General features: G+C 38.4%; 1 protein-coding gene across 2 annotated transcripts in view; it reads right to left on the reverse strand.

Moving 5' to 3' along the window:
- Ikzf2 (IKAROS family zinc finger 2) overlaps window positions 1–22654 on the reverse strand; it is a 154774-nt gene that overhangs the window by 128853 nt on the left and 3267 nt on the right. Inside the window, exon 3 of one of the 2 annotated variants that reach the window (XM_036172734.1) lies at window positions 21879–21986. In XM_036172734.1, the coding sequence (XP_036028627.1) occupies window positions 21879–21986 (108 nt within the window). The remainder of the gene's footprint in view (window positions 1–21878; window positions 21987–22654) is intronic. The other variant, XM_036172733.1, reaches the window with a different exon arrangement.

The following is a 22654-nucleotide window of genomic DNA, read 5'->3' on the forward strand; positions in this document are numbered from 1 at the left end:
GTAACACCGCAGCAAAAAAAAAAAAAAAAAAAAAAAGACAGGCACTTCTAAGAGTTCTGAAGAGTTTTTCTAAAATGGTGAGAAAACACAAATTTTGAACCAGTATGCATATGGGGACAATTGATTGACAAAGAAAAGTGTAATGGATTGGACTGGGAAGATGGCCTAGTTGAGAATGCCTGCAGCATAAGCATGAGGACCTGACTTCAGAACCCCAGCATCCAGAGAAAGCTGGATGCAGAGATGTGCGTGCATGCATGCATGTGTGCGTGCGTGCGTGCATGAGTGCATGCGTGCACACACGCGAGCATCAGAACCCCAGCATCCAGAGAAAGCTGGATGCAGAGATGTGTGTGTGTGCGTGTGCGTGAGTGCGTGCACAAGTGCAAGCAACCGTCATCCCAGTGCCCAGAGGCAGACACGGGCATCACTGGGGCTCCATGGACATCCAGCCTGGAGTAATCACTGAGCTCCAGGTTCAGTAAGAGACCGTCTCAAACAGTAAAAAGGAAGGTGCTTGATGTCACACTTTGACCTGCGCAAGCACATGAACGTATGAATGTATGTGCACACACATGAACATATGTACACATCACATAAAAATAAAACACAAATGTGTGTGTGTGTGTGTGTGTGTGTGTGTGTGTGTGTATATAAAATTTCTTGGTGTCAACTATGATTTCATACACACACACACACACACACACACACACACACACACACACACCAAGCAAAACAAAAACATTAGGTTCAGCTTCTGGCACACATTTATAACAGTGAATAGGAACCACACATCAGAGTGGACTGATTATTGATTCCTTAATGGATTACTGCTGCACAAATTTACACTCACCAAAAAACCATTAATCTTTAGGTAATAATTATAAACCTATCACAGCACATACAGCATTTTGACTGAATTGAAAGTTACTGCTATCTGCCGGGAAATGACCAATTTTCTGTTTCTCTGGTTCCAACCACAATACAGAATGGCAAACAGCTACTTACATCGAATGCTATTAGAGGACACGGTTTGTAAGAGCCACAGCACCTATCATCTGTAAATTGCTATTAGATAGGTGAGCAATCAAGTCCTTGTGGACTTTTTCTGATAATTCATTAGCTATGAAAACTGTAAATAAAATAGGTAGAAGACAGTTATGCTTATTAATTACCAAAGGCCTCTCGTTCCTGGCAGGTTGTGGAGACAGCATCAACGGGACACTGACAAGAGTTATGCTTCCTATGTGGTGTCAAGCCTCTCTCCAGATCCACACAAGAAGCTTTATAAATAACTAAGATACAATGGTAGGTCTCTGTTTAAACCCTAAACTATTCTTGCGAAACAGTGCTTTTCTTAACCACCCAGTGGGACACTGTTACAGTTAAGATACTACTTTCCAAAAGACAAATCTCATTATGTCAGTTCTAACCTGCCCTCTGTAATCACTGGGATAACACTGTGGAAAAAGTACTAATACATTAATGTCTTCATGCTCATATTCTCCAGCTGTGGGGTTTAGATACTGCCACCTCCTTCCAGATAGTCACATTCGGAACCCCTTATTTGAGCTATAATGGGCAACAATCATATGATGTAAACAGGTCATTGTGGTGATATATTGTATACCTTAATAAACTTGCTTGAGGATCAGAGGGCAGAGCCAGCCACTAGATTAGACATAGAGGTCAGGCAGTGGTGGCACACACTTTTAACCTCAGCACTTGAGATCTCATGCCTTTGCTTGGGAAGCACACATGTCTCTAAGTAATATGGCAGGGCAGAGAAAGGTATATAAGGTATGAGGAAACAGGAACTCACTCTCTTTAGGCAGAGGATTTCATAGAAGTGAGAGTTAGTGGCTGTCTGTTCTGCTTCTCTGATCTTTCAGCTTTCACCCTGATATCTGGCTCTGGGTTTTTTGGGGGTTTTTTTGGTTTTTTTGTTTTTTGTTTTTTATTAAAAGACTATCTAAGATTCAAAAAACAGGTAATCCAATCCAAGTACAGTAGTTTGGAATCTACAGTATACTTGTTTTCACACCCTAATCAAAATTTTGAGTTAGATACATTGAATTTTCTAAAATACAGAAGTTGTTTTTATAGAATTAACTAACTTTTACAAAAAAAAAAAAAAAAGGTATATTCCCAAACACCCAAGGAACTAAAGAAATGAGATTTGATTTTTTATGAAACATTTACTTTCCTATGTACTATGAGATCATTAAATTACAATGATAATTAACCATAATAATTAAAATACTATTAAGTATAATTCAGGATCAAATAGGACAGCTAAATAAAGTTACCATTGTAAAATTAACAAAATGGGTTTGTGGGGAAAAAAACAGCTTTGTAAGTGTGAAATTTAGAGGGGGTGAACTTGGCTTCTCATTTGTTTTTTTTTTAACAGATAAGAATATTCTAAATATTATAGCAATCAATTCAGAAAAAAAAAATAGTCTCTGGAATATAAATGGTACTTTAAACTGAGTAGCGATTGCTTAACTTTCCAACCTTATAAAGCCCATGTAATAAGTGTGAAAAATCATATGAAAATGTTTAGAGGTTGTAAATGAAAATATCAAATGACAGTAGTACATAAGTTAAACTTATGCAAATCACTGTAATTATGTCTTAAAATGTGATAGGTAGATATCATCATTGTTATTTTTATAACTGAAGGAACTGAGTTTGGAAAGTTCAAGGACTATTCTCGAGTTCATCTAGACAATGGGTCGAACAGTAACATATCAGCTAATTCTGTGCTATAACCCCAAAAGTAAAGACTTGAACCCAGTTCTGAACAACCTGAAAGTCAGTCTTCACTACTCCCACAAAGCTATGGCATGCAGCTACTTCTACAGTCCATACAAGTGCCCACTCTGAGTCATACATGAAGCAAATACACAGATAAATGGGGATGATTGGAAAGCCCTGTAAAAGCCACAGGACAAGACATTTTATCACTGTGTACTCTCTCCCATGAGATCTCAGTCCTGCATACAGATTTCTCCAGTGCAGGCTTTGGATTGGATATCATGGTATGAAATACCGAGCCTGATTTACAGCGAATTCTTTATACCAAAGAGTCAAGATAGGAAGCCAACTAATGCATGGGTCCGAGTTTATTGTCTACTGTGTTCCTTACTGTAATGCAGGTATTGAGATTACCACAGTGAACAAGACAGGTCATGAATGGTCCTCAGGTATGTATTGGGAGAAAAAACATACAAATTTGATTGTTTCAGACAGTGTTGAGGCAACAAAATTGGGAACTATTGAAGAAATGTCTAGGGAGGGCTTATATAACTACTGGGCTTCTTCAGTCAAGAGGCAACCAAAGAAATGAGTTAAGAAAAGAATATCTTCAAGGAAGATGCAGGAAAAGTGTTGAGAGGGGAATTAATTTGCCAAGTCAAGGAAAACAAATCAAGAAAGAATGAATGTAACAGGGGCCTTAAGGCTTTGAAAACTGACTTTCATTTTCAGTGGAAAGTTTAAAAAAAAAAGTATAGCAGTGGAAATGTAACCTGATTCCGGCGTAGAAAGTCTAGGTCTATGGACTGGCCAGATTATTGTCCATGAAGAAAGCAGAATGGAGTGAGAAGATGGGTTCGAACCTGCCACGACATTGTAGGCTGAAGGGACTGCTGACTGAAGTAACATGACAGAGCCTGGCAGGACCAGCTTCCATTCAGGAGCTATGTGGGGATCACTGGGCAACGGAGGACTGGAAGTTGGAGGTAAGCAATGGTACTAGAGACCGTCAGGTCCTCAAATCCATTCGGAGTCTTTTCATAGATCAAGAAAGAGAATCTGCTGATGGAGATTGACTGACTGCCTGAAGATGACAGTGAGTAGTAGAGTCTCTATTCCACTGACTACAAGACCTCTGGAGGGACGATTCCACCACTTCCTTCCCTTAGAGAAGAAGATGACACACCTCACATTTCTACCAAAAGCATCTCATTGCAATGCCAACTTCCTGGATCACCTCCTTTAATTTCAGTCGACACCAATGCAAACACAGTAAAAACAGAAACTTAGAAATCAGTATTCACAGCTAAGCTCTGGGACTCACCGGCAGCAAAGAAGTGAACCCACCACTCTCAAAGCATGAGGACTTTAAAAGAATAAGTGATTTGCAATAAAATGATAACTACAATTCATAGCATCCATCTCCAGGGCTGTGACCATTCAGACACGTGATCCTGAGGACACATTAAAATCTCCAATATCCGCCTGGCGGTGGTAATCCCAGCACTCAGGAGGCAGAGGCAGGTGGATCTCTGTGAGTTCAAGGCCAGCCTGGTCTACAGAGCTAGTCCAGGACAGGCTCCAAAACTACAGAGAAACCCTGTCTCAAAAAAAAAAAAAAAAAATACAAAAAAAGAAAAGAAAAAAAAATCTCCAATATCCGTGATCTTAACAATGAAAAGAGAGCAGGTGGAGCATGCTCACCTATCAGACATTCCCAGGGGCCATCCAGTTGCTTGTTTTTGCCCATTAAACTCAATCATTTTTTAAGATGGAATTTGCGGTTGGACAATTTCATACAAGTATATACTATATTTTGATTCCTCTCTTCCATATTCTCTCTTATCTCCTTCCTGCCCTTACCAATACTCATCTCCCATCCAGACCTGCCCCTTTACAAGGTCCATGAGTTTTGGTTTTGTTTTGTGACCAGAGCTTTCTATGTAAGCATTGACCATTGGAACCTAGTAGGGGTCATCAGGGAGGGGTCCACCCAATTTTTAAATTGTAATTTGAAACAAACTTTGAAAGCAGATAGAAGTATTTTATAGTGACTCAAAGCACCCACAAAATTTTTAAAAGGACAACAAAAATCAGAAAATGACACATTTATTGTCTCAAAAGGTTCTTTACAACCATTATCATAAATTGCTTCCACAGATTTACAAACTCCAGCTTGCATCTTCAGTTAGATTAAGCATGTTGCTTTCCTATGTAATGTTACCAGTTAAATATTAAAGATTTAATTCACAGATCTTTGTGCCAAGCAAATTACATTTTATGAGCTTGCAAATAGCATACAATTTTGTTGTAACATTTAAGAAAAAAAAAAAAAAAAAAGAGCTCTGGGTAGAAAAGATTCAGTGTTAAGATGGCCTGGGGCAGGGAGATTGCTGGGAGATATGAATGCTTACCACCCAGCCTGAAGACCTGAGCTATTTCTGAGACCCACATGATGGAGAAAGAAGTAAAACCCATTCCTGAAAGTTGTCCAGTGACTGCCTCATGTGTGCTTGCACGTTGGTGTACATACACACACACACACACACACACACACACACACACACACACACACACACACACACTCATAAATACATATATGTAATGAAAAGATGCCCTGTTAAAATACAATGACACCATTTGATAGTCTCTGCACTAATGAGCACACTGCCTTACATTTTTCAGCTCTAGGGAATCCTGACAGACTAGATAATGGTTGTTCATCCAACAAACCGCTTGGATATTGTTTAGACACATGAAAAGATTAAACTGAGGGGGAAACATTCAGTAAAGCTTGTGTGTCTCTCACTTGAGGTACTATTATAATAATGACATCATGGACAGTTGTGATAATTACCACAATTGCCAGAGGAAAATTGAGGTCTGGCCTCCCAATCCAGCATGAACAAAACTGTCCGATAGTTTCTGTGATCTTTCATTTCTACATTCTGGATAAAAAATGAACTCAAAACAACAGTGTTACATGCCTTTTTCATGTATCTACTGAAGGGCCAATTTATGTTGTTAAGAACTTGGATCAGAGACCTAGAAATACCACTGGAAAGAAGATCACTAACAACGACTTTAGAACTCCAAGCATTTCTACCTTTAAACTCAAGATTCTTCCCCATAAGTAAGAAAACTGTCTGGGGGCAAATTTTTAGCTCTTCTAGTTAGGGTGTGAATATCTGGCTATCTATTCTCTACCAAACTCTCATGGAGTCATCTCTAAACACTAGTGATGCTGTCGGGAAGCCACATAAAGCTTTCAGACACCCTGAGTTTCTACCCCAACTGAGTATTCTGCTTGAATGAGTATGGAGAAGAGAGGCCAGGATGGAGCTCAGTGCATTCATTTTAAAACTGGATGATGTGATCTCTGGTGTCCTCAACAGATAACATAATTGAAATGACCAAAGTAAGTAACTGATCAGGTGGCATGTAGACTGACTAGGATAGATTCAGCCAATCCACGCGGATTAATTTGCAATGTATTCCAAAGTCTGTCAACAGCTGTCTTAACTGAGAAACTACTACCCATTGGGCACCATGTGAGCTAGCTTTTGTGTATTTTTTTCAAAGGTTTCTTGAAATGCACTAGACATTGTAAGAAAAGCTTTCTACCTTCCCTTTATGGATCCCTACAAGCAGAAGAGATAAGCATCCGTGTGTCCTCATTTATAAACTAGTAAATGAAGACTGAACACTGCACAGACCAGACACAGACCCCCAACTCCAAAGCGCTACCCTGTCTGCTGCCCTCCAGTTGCACAAATTAGAAGGTCTCTTTCCCTGCCCTCAAGCTGTTCCCAGTCCTACAGGCGAGATACACTGTGCCACCGTCTCCAAGTAGAGAGAAACAGGACAGGAGATAAATGAAACTCTTCCCAGCTTTTAGAGAAGTCACAGCTAAAACAAAAGTGTTGGCAATATGTCCCCATCAAGTGTATGCCCAGGTAACTGTGAGCAAGACACAAAGGCTAGTTAATGTCTACACATGAAAAAACAAAACAAAAGACAACAGCAAAAACACCAATAACAAGAAGAAGAAGAAGAAAAGCCTCTCTTTACATATATTCTGCTGTGAAATCTTTGGAAAGATATCCCATCTGAGTCTTCAGAAGACAAGAAGAAAACCAGACTGGACAGACGTCTGGTACAAAGCTCTGAGATAAGCAACAGCAAGATGACAAGGAGAAGAGAGGAGGGTTAGTACGGAAAGCCTCGAAACGTCACTGCCACATCTTAGTATGTCAGCACACAAGTTCACACTGCAGAAGAAAATAAAAGGCAAAGAAAAGTAAGACACTCTGGACAAGATTAGGAAGGTCCGTAAGTCTGGCAGTACCACCCTGTCCCCAAACACAGCTTCTGAGTTGCCATCCTTAAAAGAAATGTATTGCTATGCATAATTACTACTTCAATTATTCCCCACACAAACATCGCAGGTTTGCTTGTGATCTGCTTTAATTAGGTAATTTTGTTTTCATTGCTTCAGTAATTGATTTGAATACAACAGCATTAATAACTGCTCTATAGCTGGATACACATTTAGTTTCAAACAATATTTGTGAGTCTGTTTACCTGGAAACACCCACATAGATGGAAAGCAGAAATACCTATTGAGACATGCAGGCATCTTGTTAAGTTCTCAGATAATGATTTAGACTACTTCAAAAACATGATGCTAGTGAAAAGCAGAGACTAAAAGTCTTTTCTTTCATAGGAGGCCATTAAATAATACAATAATACAAATTTAACCGAAGTGTGAAGTCCTTTTTAGCTATGACTTGATTCAGCTTTTCCCAACTTACAAATCTTAAAAGCCACTAATTAATAACTATCATCCCGGTTAACTCGCCAGAAGCCAGCCACCACTCCAGAAAATCTACACACACACACTACTTTCACCAGGTAATGCCCACATTTCCCAAATTAAGCTGAGATCCCACGCGATTTGACCAGGTATCCAAGAGAGGAGAAAGAGGAAAGCACATTCAATTCTATAATTTTTAAAAATATAATTAATTATTCTTCAGTAACGAATAACAAAGTACTTAAGTACCACCCAAAAATTGTAGACTCTTCTGAGATGAATTAAGTATTGGGCTTAATTTTAGTCTGGACATTTTTAGTCTGGACATTATATTTAGGCTGTGAAATCATTTTGCAAATTGTGCTTTAAAATAAAAGTTACTTCTAATAGTCTTTAAAAATTGTTTTCTTAAGCATGTTCAGCACATGTTTGACCTTTTGTTTGTTTGTTTGTTTGTTTGTTTATACTATGTAGCTCTGGCTAGCCTAGAACTCACCTTGTAGACCAAGCTGGCTTCAAACTCACAGAGACCCACATATCTCTGCCTCCCAAGTGTTGGCATTGAAGCCCTGAACCACCACACCCAGATTGGCCTTAATATTTATGGGTTTCATGAACCTTTTTTTCACAGTAATTTACACAGTATAATGCACATAAATTTCGCCTAGTGTCTCATAAAGTTTTATTGAAGAATTAGCACAGGGCTAATTCCAGAAAAATGTTTCGATGAGTAAAAGCCAACATGAACCCTTGGTGGAGCATGAGCGACAGAAAGTCGTGTCACACTGCAGTGAAGGGAAATGGAAGCTAAGGGACAGAACCAATGTCTAAGGCATCCTTGATCATTTGAGAATACACTAGTTAGGATATTTCATATGCAAAGTATTAGTATTAAAGCATTATAAAAAAAAATAAAGCCAATCAATGTGACCAAGGTGGCCTCTGGTCAAAGTACCAGTTCGTTAGATAATCTGCTGTAGAAACTGGTGGCTATATATGTATACTCACTCTCTCTCTCTCTCTCTCTCTCTCTCTCTCTCTCTCTCTCTCTCTCTCACACACACACACACACACACACACACACACACACACACACACACACCACACACACAGCTTGGGCTGGTTTCCAGCTAGTTGTGTAGCAAAGAACGACTTTGTACTCCTGATCTTTATTGTTGTTTTTGTTTTTTGTGTTTGAGACAGGGTTTCTTGTGTAGCCCTCCCTGGCTATTCTGGAATTAGCTCTGTAGACCAGGCTGGCCTCAAACTCAGAGATCCACCTGCCTCTACCTCTTGGGTGCTGGGATTAAAGGCGAGCACCACCACCACCACCACCACCACCACCCGGCACTCTTGATCTTGATTCCTCTTCCTGAGTGCTAAGATTACAGACAGACATATGCTGCATGCCTGATTTAGGTGCTACTGGACACAGAACCAGGGCCTGGTGCAAACTAGACATGCACTCTACCAACAGCTCCACCTGCAACCCCTGCATTCTCAACTTCAATGTTGCTTGTACTAGTCAGTGTTTCTAGGCCAAACATTTAAGATGCTAGCTTTCCCAACCATCCACCCTCCCACTTCCCACTTCCAGATGTCTGAAGAAGCCTGTTTCTTCCTATTGAATCCAATGCCTCTCCATTTGCCTTCCACAGAACCCCTCTTACGGCCATATTCCTCACTCAGGCAAGAATGTACCTTAAGTGACTGATAAATTCGGGTTTTCTTTTGTTTATATTTTCTGAGGAAAAAATGAGCAGGAGGAATGGATTTTATTTCGTTTGCCACATGACTGTCTAGTAGCTCTTATTTTACAACTCCAGTGGAGTGAGTTTTTCCCTCACTTAGGAATTCACCATTCTGATCCTTCTTGGATTTTTCTATCATTTCACACCTCTGTTCTTTTTTTCCCTTTTCCTTTTCAAATGCCTCAACTTATTTCACTGGCCCTACCTCATTAATAGTATACCAGAGTCATCTTAACTGAGAACAATTTCTGTCTAAACATGTTCACATCAAATATTAGCAATACTTGGTCTGGGGACATGGCTCACAGGGTAAATTGCTTGCTGTGAAGACATGAGGACCTGAGTTCAGATCCACAGAACCCACTTTAAAAAAAAAAAGTCAGTTGTGGTAGCATGCACCTGTAACCCTAGCTCTGGAGGGGCAAACAGACATGGGCAGATCCCGAGACTTCCCAGTCTAGCCAAATGGGTGAGCTCTGGGTTCAGTGAGAGAGCTACTCTCAAAACCAGATAGTTAGAGGGCAAGAAGGGAAGACAACAATGTTGACCTCAGGCTTCACATGTGCCCCTACACACTGGACACACAAAATGAAAAGAGAAAATGAAATTTAACACCATGAAGCAACACTCAATGGAGTCATGAACTGATGGGCATGCAAATAGAATAATAAGGCTATTATAAGAAAGTAAACTTGTAGCCAGGCAGTGGTGGGGCACACCTGTAATCCCAGAACTCAGGAAGCAGAGGCAAGTTGATCTCTGTGAGTTTGAGGCCAGCTTATCTACAAAGTAAGTTCCTACACAGCCAGAGCTGTTACACAGAGAAATCCTAAAAAACCAAAAGGAGAGAGAGAGAGAGAGAGAGAGAGAGAGAGAGAGAGAGAGAGAGAGAGAAGGGAGGGAGGGAGGGAGGGAGAGAAAGAAGAAGGAAGGAAGAAAGAGAGAGACAGAAAGCAAGAAAGCAAGAAAGCAAGAAAAAAGAAAGAAAGAAAGAACGAAAGAAAGAAAGAACGAAAGAAAGAAAGGAAAACCTGTTTGTTCAATATGAGACAGAACAGAAAAATCTATGTGCAACTTTTAACTCCTTCTACTCATATTTCTTTCCCTGTTATCTGCCACAATTTCTCCCTTCTTTTTGCCAGAAATCATTTTAGCATCTTGATGTGCATTATTAAGTGTATAACATCTTAATCTATGAATGACTATCACCGACGTTTAGGACTACAGCACATTATCTGGAATTTTAACCGCAGTATAGCCATTAAGAATGGACAGACAACTAAAATAGGATTTGATAAATATGAGGCTGATATCTGCATACAGAAGTGCCCTCAGGTTTCAGTGTTTACCCTCAGTGGCACTGGACCATTTCCAGAGGGCGTCAGAACACTGCCATCTGAGGCTGAGCTCCTGGAGTCACAGCTGCAATCGGCCCTCTCATAGAGCAGCTCCACGTTTTATTTCTTTGAAAGATGGCTAACTGAATTAATTTATTTTTATTTTAATTGCACAAGTAGCAAATGCATTTGTTCTTTATAAGAGTTCCAAAGAATGTAAAACGCTTTACAATTAAAAAAAAAAAAAAAAAGGCCAGTCTACATACACACTCACAAGTCATAAAAATGCATGAAAGGCATAAAGGCACAAGGTTTTCCCTTGGTTATGGTTTCATACACATGTTCAGCTATGTGCCTTAAATCATAACTAGCATTATCTTGTACAAAATGGAATGAGCTCTATTATCTAATTCATTAATGGGCTCTCTGATTTCTTTATTTGTACTCCAACAGAAGATGCTCAAATTCATTCAAATATATACAGAATTAGCTTCACTACAGTAACCTGCGTAAAAACAACCTTTTGACTTCGTGTTGCTGAGACACGGAGGGTCTATTTTTTCAGTTTGTTCTGTTCTCCAGATCCTGAACCTAAATAGTCATTGGGTCATAAACTTGAGACAGGTGACTAGCGTATAGTTCACACTTTGAGAATTTAGATACACAGCAAACACCCATATTCTTTCCCAGCTCCCAGTCTGTATAAGCAAAATCAACTGCTGTTTTCAAATACTTTACAAAAGTTTAACATCATAATAGACTTCACTTTATATTTACATTTATATCAAAATGATATATTCATCAGTATTTTCACTCTGTGTCATTCTGAAGCAATACCCCAAATGATTAGGTACTGCCTGTCTCTTGTTTAATAGGCTACAAATTCTATTAAAAGACCCACTTTCCCAATTTTCAGATGACAAATAAGTGATCTCAGCAAAGCTTTATAAAGTATTTTGGATGGCTACTTTGTAATCAGAAATTGAACAAATTCTCAGCCTTATATGTTACATAAATGCCACTTTTCAAATTAACAGTAATCAATGCATTGAAACTTAAGTGATATCAGACCACCTAAAAGATGAAGATTTGTCCCAGACTAAATAAAGATCATACATAAGACATTTTATAGGAGAAACTCATTTGTGCATAAAACACAATGCATTAAAATGTGTACATTTTAAATAACAAACGTAAAACATGAAACCTTATGAGAATGGCCATAGTGGAAAATGTCTATACGGTATAGTTTTTTAAAAAAAATGGTGCCTTTGCAGAACTCAACTGAAAATTCTCTGCGTTACTTCAACTGAAAGAGAATAATGTAGTACCCCCAGCACTTCAAAACACTACCAAGCCTTACATTTAGTAAGAAGTAGGCAGCGCTGATACAGTCAGGTGTAAGGAGATCTACAACTTCAATGATAATAAGAGAGTAATGACAAAAATGTCAAGGGTGTCGACACCATGAATGTTAATTTATTAGAACGTGACTTCTCACTGATTAATTACATGCTCTTCAAAATATCTGCAGTGCACAAGAAAAGTTAATTGAAGCATTTCATCTCGTGCATGCTACTAAAAACAGCTTTAAATAAGTGACAGAGAGCTGCCTTTAAAATTACATATGGAATTCAATCTGTAAACTCTAAATGTTCTGTGGAAAGACTGTACAGTGGCACTGAAGATGATGATACCTCACGGAGGCACTTAGAGCATCGTTATCTTAGGTCCCCCTGAAAATGATTGTACAAGAAAACTTTCAAGAGAGCTGTAGACTCTACCAGATCATCTTTTGGGGACAGCCTTCTTATTTAACATCTAAGAAAGCAGAATTCCGAATTACTTCAACTTGGTCAAAAGCACATATATTAAATAGGTATGCAATATGGTATACTTAATAATTATTTCATTCAATAAATGTTTTCTGGCCATCTACAGGGCATATCATATATGGGGACTAGGGAGACAGGTAAAATGTGACCATGGTCTTCAATGATAGCAGGAGAAATATCAGACTTGTTTCTTTGTAATCACCACGTGATCCCATGATACAAATATATGCTTTAAAAATATTCAGTCATTTATACTCAATACTTACAATATCTTTTATAATGGCTAACATGAAGTATTATAACTATAAAAGAGAATCTTATGTGCAATAGTCAGACTATGTCACTGGTTCCAGGGAATTAATACTTTTGGTTTTATTCTTTCAATCTTGAGTTCACTGACTTTTTCAAGTGTCAAGGCGCTCTCTCTCATCTTCACCTAAAGCAGCAGTAGAGCCTCATAAACTGCTGACCACATTCACCTGTCAATGCTTCTGTGAATACAAGTTGAAATTTACGACAACAGGAGTCGAGGAAGCCTTTACAAGGCAAGGTAAGATTGCCTTTATGGGGTTAAGTTTTAAAAAATCAACACTTAACAGATTTAAGACAGATATCAATCACATTAAAGAAAATGAATAGATCCCAGGCCAGCAAGTATTGCTTATAACTTGATTACATGTATTAATGTAGGTAATAGACAGAATTTGGCTGTTAGCTGAGGAAGGTAGGAGAAGAAGAAGAAGAAGAAGAAGAAGAAGAAGAAGAAGAAGAAGAAGAAGAGAAGGAGGAGGAGGAGGAGGAGGAAGAAGAAGTTGTTATTTTGGAGCTTTTCACTGAAACCAGAGCTGGGGAGCCTAAATCCACTAACATTTAAAAGAGCAGAAGTTATATCGAAGAGTGTCAACTCACAGGGGCAGCGCTCTCTCTATAGTGGCGCTGAATACACTGTGCCGTTAAATACTTGAATCTGTAACTTTCACCAAATGACCTTCACCCCTCACCCATGCAGGTCAGTTCACAAGAGAGAAATTGCCAGGCGGTGGTGGCGCACACCTTTAATCCCAAGGAAAGGCACAAAACTACACAGAGAAACCCTGTCTTGAAAATTCAGAGAGAGAGAGAGAGAGAGAGAGAGAGAGAGAGAGAGAGAGAGAGAGAGAGAGAAATTATCTGAACAAGCCAAGGGGAGTGTAGTCCCTATGTTATGGAATGAAATAGCAATTCATCGGAACCCTTAGAGATGCCCTCTTCAAGGGCTGGAGAGACGGCTTAGTGGTTAAGAGACGCCATCTTCAAAACCCCTCATCATTTTCCATTCCTTAATATCTATCAGCTATGTATCACATAAAGTAAGTGTTCAATAAATGTTTGTTAGACCAATTAAATACTCATTTTATAGATTTCTAAATTCCTTACATAAAGGAAGTATCAGGTGTTCCAGTTATTAACATTCATATAGAACATGGCATCTTAGGAAATTACAATTTTAAAATCAAATTCTCTAATACATGTTTTTAAACAAGTATGTTAATTAAGGTATTAGCAGCAGCACATTATTCCCTAGGTAATATTATACATTTTTTAAAAAACAATACATATAGTATCTACATATTTATCTCAAAGTTGTGAAAAATAATCTGGATTAGAATGCTAAAATTCCTTGACTATGCAGAAGAAATGACTGGCACTCAGCTAATAATTAGTCATATATTATACGTTACCTATTTATTAAGAAAGATACAGGTTACTGAATAAAGGTAATTCATTAGAATATAAACATTTGGACTTATGACATATATTTGGCTTAGAGCTTTAAAATATATATAATTTATAATACCAAATACACCACAAAAATTTTAAAGAAAAGGGCTCAGATATTTTATATATAAACCAGTGAGTCGGGGTTGGGGATTTAGCTCAACGGTAGAGCGCTTGCCTAGCAAGCGCAAGGCTGGGGGGGGGGGGGGGTCCGATCCTTAGCTCCAAAACAAAACAAAAACAAAAAACAGTGAGTCAATCCCATAAGTTAATTTCTGAAAATAGAATAAAAAAGATTCTGTTAAGCAAAGAGTTTACAAAATCACGTGCTTGTCCATTTTAACGGAGAATTTTTTACTCAATGGGATAATTGAGGGAGTCAGGCCACTGATCAAAATTTTAACAATTACTGGCAAATGAATTTTTAAGAAACACTACACTAGTGTTAAACCAGTGAAACGCGGAGGCATCGTTGCCGCTGACGAAGACTGCACACTTCAGTCTAGCCTGTCCCCCTCCTAACTGCTGTCACCTCACAAATTCAAACTCATACACCCTGTCTTTGCTGACAGACAGGACGCACCCCAATCTAACCAGGAACTGAAGGATCATGCTCAACTTCCCATCTCCTAAACACTACTGTCAAAGTCTTGCCCACTTTAAAATGCGACCTCCATCCTTCTTTCTTCTCTGCCTCTTCGTCTCATGACCACTAGCTTGTCACTTAATCATTACATGCAGCCTGTTAGAGATGCCCCAACTGGCTATCCACAGCCCATGCCCTCGGCCCCCCCCCCCCCCGTTACAGCCACTAAAACTCACGTCAATCAAAAACACTGAAGTCACCTGCTTTGTTAGCACCCTGGACTCCACTAAAAGTTAAAGCCGGGTTTCCTGCCATACACGATATCCCAGTGTCCTACCTTGATTACCTCTCCAGAGCCATCTCTGGCTTCAAATTCCTACAGGCCAACTTTACACTCCAAAAGTACCAACCTGCTCATTTCTCGTTCCCAGAATGCTATATGTTATTTCTCACCCCTCTCTGGGAGTAATCATTTAATGAAAGTCTTTCACTTCTTCCTCAAGTCCTTTATACTTACATGTCAGCTAAAACAGCTGCTCTCTAGAAAATTCCCTCTTAAAACGTATGACTTCTCACCTATAATCAAGACGCGTCTTCCTACAACATGATGCTGAACATAAGTTGTTGTCTATCTCCTGCAGAAGGAAAATGGTAGACTTGTCTATTCACCTCACCTTATAGAGAACAGTAGGCAAACATGTGTTAATTTAGTCTACTATAATAATAAAGCAAAAATGTCAACCATCTAAGACTAATAATCATACCTTTAGTTGACTTCAAACAATTAAACCAAAAATGTACAATGTGGAAAAACAAAGTGATTATGAGATAAAAATTTATGGCACTCTGGGATAGAGAGATGGCCCAGTGGTTAAGACCACATACTGCTCTAGCAGAGGATCTGAATTTGGTTCCTAGAACCCATTACCACCTATAATTTCCACTCCTGGGAACCTGACTGTCCCTTCTGTACTCTGTAGGCACCTGAATGTGGGCACAATTATCCCCATACAGAAATACTCATAAATATAATTGAAAATAAAATAAGTTTTTAATAGAAGAATTTATCATACTGAATTCAGAAGCATTCGATGAGACTAAGGTTTGGATGGAGACTCCAGGAAAGCACAGATGGTTAACATGGACAGAAACCTCCATTAGGACTTTCTGTGTGCTGTCTTAATGACTGGTTTCTCTGGAGCACAATGATAAACAAAGACCTCGACATATACCAAATGAAAAACCCTTACTTATGAACACTGAAACCACTAAAAGAAAAATCCAATACATAGGCCAACTCTACCACTTTCTAGCCAAACACTTCACAGGTGCACCAAGTAATGGATAGTTTTCTTCCATTTTTATACTAAATTATCAGGAATGCTGCCTCTGTTCCGTGGCCCCATGCAATAAGCAGCCAGAGCAAAAGGCCCAGATTTCAAACAGATCTGGATCTGAAGACAATCAATTTTCCTTGTGAGTCATTTGTACATAAAAAAAAAAAAGAAAGAAAGAAAGAGTTTGACTATCCTGAGCAACAATCTCAATGACTATTCATCAGATCCAATCATGTGTTGGGAGTTGTGCTGAGTAGTTTTCATATATTACCTCATTTAAATATCTCAACAGCAAAGTAGGGTAGGTTTTAGTTACCCCCAAATTACAGGTGAGAAACTGGAGCTCAGAGAGGTGATGTGAAATGCCGTACTTCGCATTCAAGTTAGGGGAAGTTAGTAGGTTATTAAGAAAGCAAGCATTCTAGAGTAAGTCAGTGAATGCTCACACACCTTTTGATGTTCAGCTTTATGTTATCAAGTACAGAAATCCTTTCCCCTCTTCAGAGAGTTAGAGTGAAGACTAAGAAAATAATATGGAAAGCATTTATCACATCGTAAGAGTACCTTATATACCCACAATAACATATACGAGTCTACCTCCACCCAATCCAGCAGTGATAAGGATTGTAAGGAAAAAGGATTTCATAAATACTCCTAAATATTCTTCATCAGTTTCAAAGTAGAGATAGATTCTGAGTCTCTAGTCACAAAGGGGAAATACTATCTATCAGACCAATGTTCATATACATATATGAAATATGAAAAAATTTTTTAAAAAGCAATGTATTTTGCTTCATTTTTTGATGGGGATATTTATTTTCCATAATATCATATGATTAAAATACATCAATATTCAAAATATATCAGTGTATCAAAAGGGAAGAGAAGCATTGGCTCCTGGTGTCCTCCTGCATGGTGGCTTATAGGAAGATTCCCAGTGAACTTATCAATCATGTTACCTTTAAAAAGAGAAAAGAAAGTCCTTCAAGGAGGAGAGACAGAGTTCAACAGATACATAACCTTTCTACTGCCTTGTTTTCCCAAGAAAGACTTTAATTCTCATCTCTAAGCAGCCTTAAAAAAAAAGAAAAGAAATGGAGTAGCCAGGCTGGAATGCGGTGCAGAGGAAGGCACGCATGGTTTTGCTGTGAATTACCTGCAAACATATGCTAACACTTGTTTCTTTTTTAACTTTATTCCTTTCTTTCTCCTTTTCATAGAGTCTTGACACTTATATCCGATAGCTGTCAAGACATTATGTCGGAGCTCTTTGTTGTTGTTTTAAATTTTCTAGCAAATGAGAACTAAATGTCAATATAGACACCTGCACACACACACACACACACACACACACACACACACACACACCCCTTCACTGCTGTGAGTCCAAACAGCTAGGCTTGACATCCAGCTCAGCTGGTGTTACATTAGGGTGTGACCTATGGAAATGCACCCAAGGATGACTGCCAAGCTAAGCTATAGAAGACAACTCGGAGAGCCAGGGAATCTCATCATAAGCTATATTATACAAATCGCATTGGAGGGCAGCTTGACAAGAATATTGACATCTTTCCATCTTCATACCAATATTCCTCTACTTCTGAAATGCTGGGAGGGGTTGGTTTTTTTGGTCACTAAAACATGGGTCAACCTTGGACACAGCAGACCCCATCACAGGCTGACACGGCAGAGACAAGAGTTAGCCAACCAACCCTCAAGGTACGACCCCCACTCTGAGAATTTTGTCTTCCTCCAGTGGCTCGAGAGGTCAACTGGTTTCTTCCAGACTCAATTTTCACATGTGAGAAATAGAACTCGGAATACACGTCTGCCTCACTGTGTTCTAAAAGCGGAAACTAGCTATGAAAAGAAGGAATGTAAAGCGCTAAGAAAAGAATAAACTAGATTCCCTGACCTGATTATTGGTGAGAGCCCTGTAAAACTAGAATCACTACTTCTTTTGATTCCATACATACCACCTGGTCATTAAGCTGATCAACAGTCACGACTGCATGGCTGAGTTTTAAAGTAATAGAAACAAAGTTTAAGCCACACTATATTTCCACATTATTTAAGGTACAACCTGCTACAAAAATGCATTTATTGGCATAAAAGCAGATGTAAGAAAAATATGAATTTTGAACCTCAAAAATTGTTCAAAGACTAAGGAGATGGTTCAGGGGGGCAAAAAGCTTGCTGCCAAGGCTGGTGGCCTGAGATCAATAGCCATGATCCATATAATGAAAGGGAAGAACTGACTCCAACTCCCTCGTCTATGGCCTTGCGATGCACATCATGTCATGTGCAAATACAAACATATTAATTAATTAGTAAATATATTATTTATTAAATGTTAAAAACAGACAGCCATAAGTATAGAATAGTTTGAAACTGATACTCTGGCAAGGATACAAGAATTAGGAGCAAGCTAACCCAGAAACAGACTGAATCACAAGGTAAGTTTCATCTCACGGGCCAAAACACAATACAGATTATATTTATATCATTCTGTCTGAGTTGTCTATTTCAGATTCTTAACTTCCAGATTCTCTTTCTAAAGTCACTTAACACTGTATATTTCCAGTAGCCATCAAGGCACATACTGTCATCCTTGACACCGAAGATTGTCAGCAAACTCAACATGGGCACTAATGATCTCAAGCAACAATGTCCATACTCCTATCAAAGAGATCTTTATTCTAGAAGAAAAAGTCTAACGTGTTCGGTGAAAAATCACTCTAAAACACAGGAAGGGATCATTATAAGACGTTTGGATCACTAATATCTGTTACTTCCTTGAAGGTTATCTTATTCGTGATTTTAAAACCCAAACTGTCAGGTATTATAACATTTTCCTTCTCTCCCAAGTCATCCCTGCTCTATTCTTGTACTGTCAAATAACGATGGTTGCTGTCATTGTTTTTATGCCATAGCTGACACCCGGTGCACAGGTGCCCTTCATCTTAGAATAGTCACTGAGACCACTAAACTGACGATCGGTATCTTACTTATAACCCCTTTCCTAGAGGCAGAGTAAATGGGCTGTCATACCTTACTGGTGCTATGGGCAGGATGCTAGTTTGTGAAAGATCATGGATTGGTTTGGGTTTTTTTCCTTCTTTTTTTTTGAGCTGAGGATTGAACCCAGGGCCTTGTGCTTGCTAGACAAGCGCTCTACCACTGAGCTAAATCCCCAATCCTTTTTCTTCTTCTTTATGCTACTTAAATAGAATCCTTTTCTCCAGTTACACATACACCCCTCCTTCCCACTTACTAGACGCTATTTTATCCTATCAGAAAAGTTTGCACACTGACTTTTCTAGTTTTAATACTTCCAGTCCAGACTTTAATTCCACATTTGGAAGAAACGGACTTGCACGAAATATATTTGAAGATGCCTTTTAAGGTGGAGAACATGTTATTTTTTCATTTATCAAAAGTCAGTGGCATGTGTAAACGGAGAAAGAAACAAGTGATCTCACATAGGAGTGAATTTTCGGGCCCCCCCATACAAAATTTTTTCCAAGTTGCAAACATCCCAGTGACCGATTCTAGGTGTCTGTTCTAATTAACAGACAAGAGTCTTTCTCCAACTCTGTTTGTGTTGGCAGTCTACAACACTGATATTCTCCTAGATTTCACAGAGAGGAAAAATGGGTATCTTCTCCATCTAACACCTAAGTGGGTAACCTAGATACTGTAAATAGAGGCTACATAAAGGATGCAACAGACAACTCTGAAGTGAGAGCCAAAATATTTAACCAGCAACTCTAAAAACACGGAGAGCTGTATTAACATGGAATTGCCACAGGCTAATATATTTAAAAAAATAAATAAAACCCACAAAATTACCAAACAGACGTTTACTGTTTCTGGGTGAGAAAAGCACAAAGTGTGGGGGGAAAATGCAATTCTTATTTGTCCAAATTAATCATTTCCTTACTTTGCCATGTGTATTTTTTAAAAAGAAAGGAAATGCCTTTTTGAACTAAGCAGCCAGGAAAGCAGATCACCAAGGGTCAACTAAGTAAGCAAGCACTCTCTTGCTAATTTTCTAGTGGTGACTAGGATGACAGGCTAGTCTGATCAACAGCTACTCTCTGTTTTACATACTCAATGTTTTTAACAACAGCTAAAGATTAACTAGAACACAAACTCCTTGTAGGAGAGTAGAAACTCCTTGTAAATCTAATTTAACCTACTAGAGATTTTTATGAAAAAGTTGTTTCTAACAAATAAAAACATATTCTACCAAAGTAGTAATAGCATTAAATATTAAAGTGCAAGATCTCTATATACTATTACAGTAATATAACTTCTCTCAAATCAATAAGCATAAAAAAGTGCTACAAGAGCCATCAAGAGAGAGTAAGAATATAATCCAGCATGAATCACTCCACAACACCATTACCTTTTCCTTTCTGCATCACAGAGGGATTTCAAAGCCTGCCTCAAGAATGAAAACATTTTTTGAATAAGTTTTCCTCATTCATAAAAAGAGAGAAAACTTTTAAATGAAATAAAGTCAAAGAGTTCAATCAGAATTTCAAGTCAATAGCCCAAATCATTTGACGGTGATGAAGTGCAAGATGTATTGAAGGGTAATTGATAAACTTTTGCTTAGAATCCAGAAGTCCCCCTAATTATAAAGTGTGTAGCTCTCAAGGCACTTAAGTCAGGATAGAGGAGCGAACGCGACAGGAGAATTCAGATAACCAGAATTGACTTAATAGTCTTACCATTAACTAGGTTATTCAGTTATTAAATCTCCGAAGAGGAAAAGATGGTCTCCTTCACATATCACCCAGGTAGAAAAAGTTGTAAATTAAACTAAACTAATAATATAAGCCATGCCTTTTCTACTTAAGACCATAACATATACCCCAAGTGCAAAGGAAACATCTCAAGTTGTTCTGAGGAGGAGGGGTAGACCATTTGCACGTAATTAACTCGTCAGATAAAACATTTTCATTAAGAGACAAACTACAACCTTAACAAATAGAAGCATCAGACACTGACAGCGAGCCAACTGCCTTTTTGGTACACTCAACAACGTATATTACATCCCACATCAGAAACACCAAAAGAGCCAAAGCTGCCATGCCTGCCAGCCCAAAACATGCTTCCAAATAGTCTTACTTCTTGTCTGGACAATCTAAAACAAACTGCTTTTGCCTTTGTTAAAGAAATGGATGTGAATGAGTGCCGCAAATTGTCAATGACATCTCACTTTTAACCCTTTTACACTGCCTCCTCTGTTTTGAAAGAGCAAGCCAGTCTTCAATCCTACCACTGATGTTTTAGCTTCATACCAAGGCAACAAAATTACTTCTACTTTGTTTTTTTAAATAACTATGAAGAAGCTTTTGGATATGACACATTTCCACGATTTTTTTTTTTTAAATCAAGCAACAACAAATCTAGGTGTGAACCTTCAAGTCGAAACAATAGTCAGCAAATCCTAACATTTCTTACCTGGCACAGGTAAGCACCAGCTCGCAAACGCCACCTTGGGATAGTTCAGACTCGTAAGTAGGCTCATGGTGTATGAACGGAAACAAATCTGGATTGCTCTTCCCTTAGCAAGAGCTACGGCAGTTGCTACACCACAGAGTGAGCAGACCCCACAGACCTGACAAGTTCAAACCTCTCACTTGAGAATTAAAAAAAAAAAAAAAAACATAAAATGAAGACTTACTGCTTGTCATGTGACTTGGGGAGGCGTGCTGTCCATTGGGTGTGCTTGAGGTGAGGTCAATGGCCATATTGGCGTGCTCCCCTTCGGGTGAAAGCTCATTGTCACCTGCTTTTAAAAAATAAAATCTTTTGGTTTCTGTTCTTTGTCACAGAACATCTAAGTACTCAGACTGCCTCACATTCAAAGGGCATGCAGAACTGAATACTTAAGAAACATGCTTTTCTTTTAGGAGAAACTATAAAGAAATAAAACACATAGTAAATGAATGAAACAAAAAAAACTAGCCCATAATTTTAAAAAAAATGAACAAACTTTATTATCATAAAACACTCTTACAGGTCAATGGGAATAGAAAGCATTTGAGATCCAAAATAGTTCTAGTGAAAACAGTAAGTTTTTGTTAATAATCTAATTTAATTCTTCAATATAGAATACTTAAAGTGAACATTTCCTAAAATGTTAGTTGGATGGCTCAAACAGAGCTTGCTTTTAAAAAAAAAAAAAAAAAGTGAACTTAAGAAGCTAATTCTTTCATACTATGAGTCTGGAAAATTAGGTCACCTAGCAGTAAATCTTTAGTACACACCACACTAGAAGATATATCTGTGACGGGATGTATTCTAAATTCAAACTAAATGGGGAAAACAATCAGCTAGGAAACTCAAGATCTGTAAGCTACAATTACTAAATAATGCCCTTTATCAACTGAGTATGTTTCTATGTCCTCCTTCTTATATTTTGCCTCTGTTCATCCTTCCTCATGTTCATGAAAAGGT

Source organism: Onychomys torridus, chromosome 23, assembly GCF_903995425.1.
Source record: "Onychomys torridus chromosome 23, mOncTor1.1, whole genome shotgun sequence".
Lineage (NCBI taxonomy): Eukaryota > Metazoa > Chordata > Mammalia > Rodentia > Cricetidae > Onychomys > Onychomys torridus.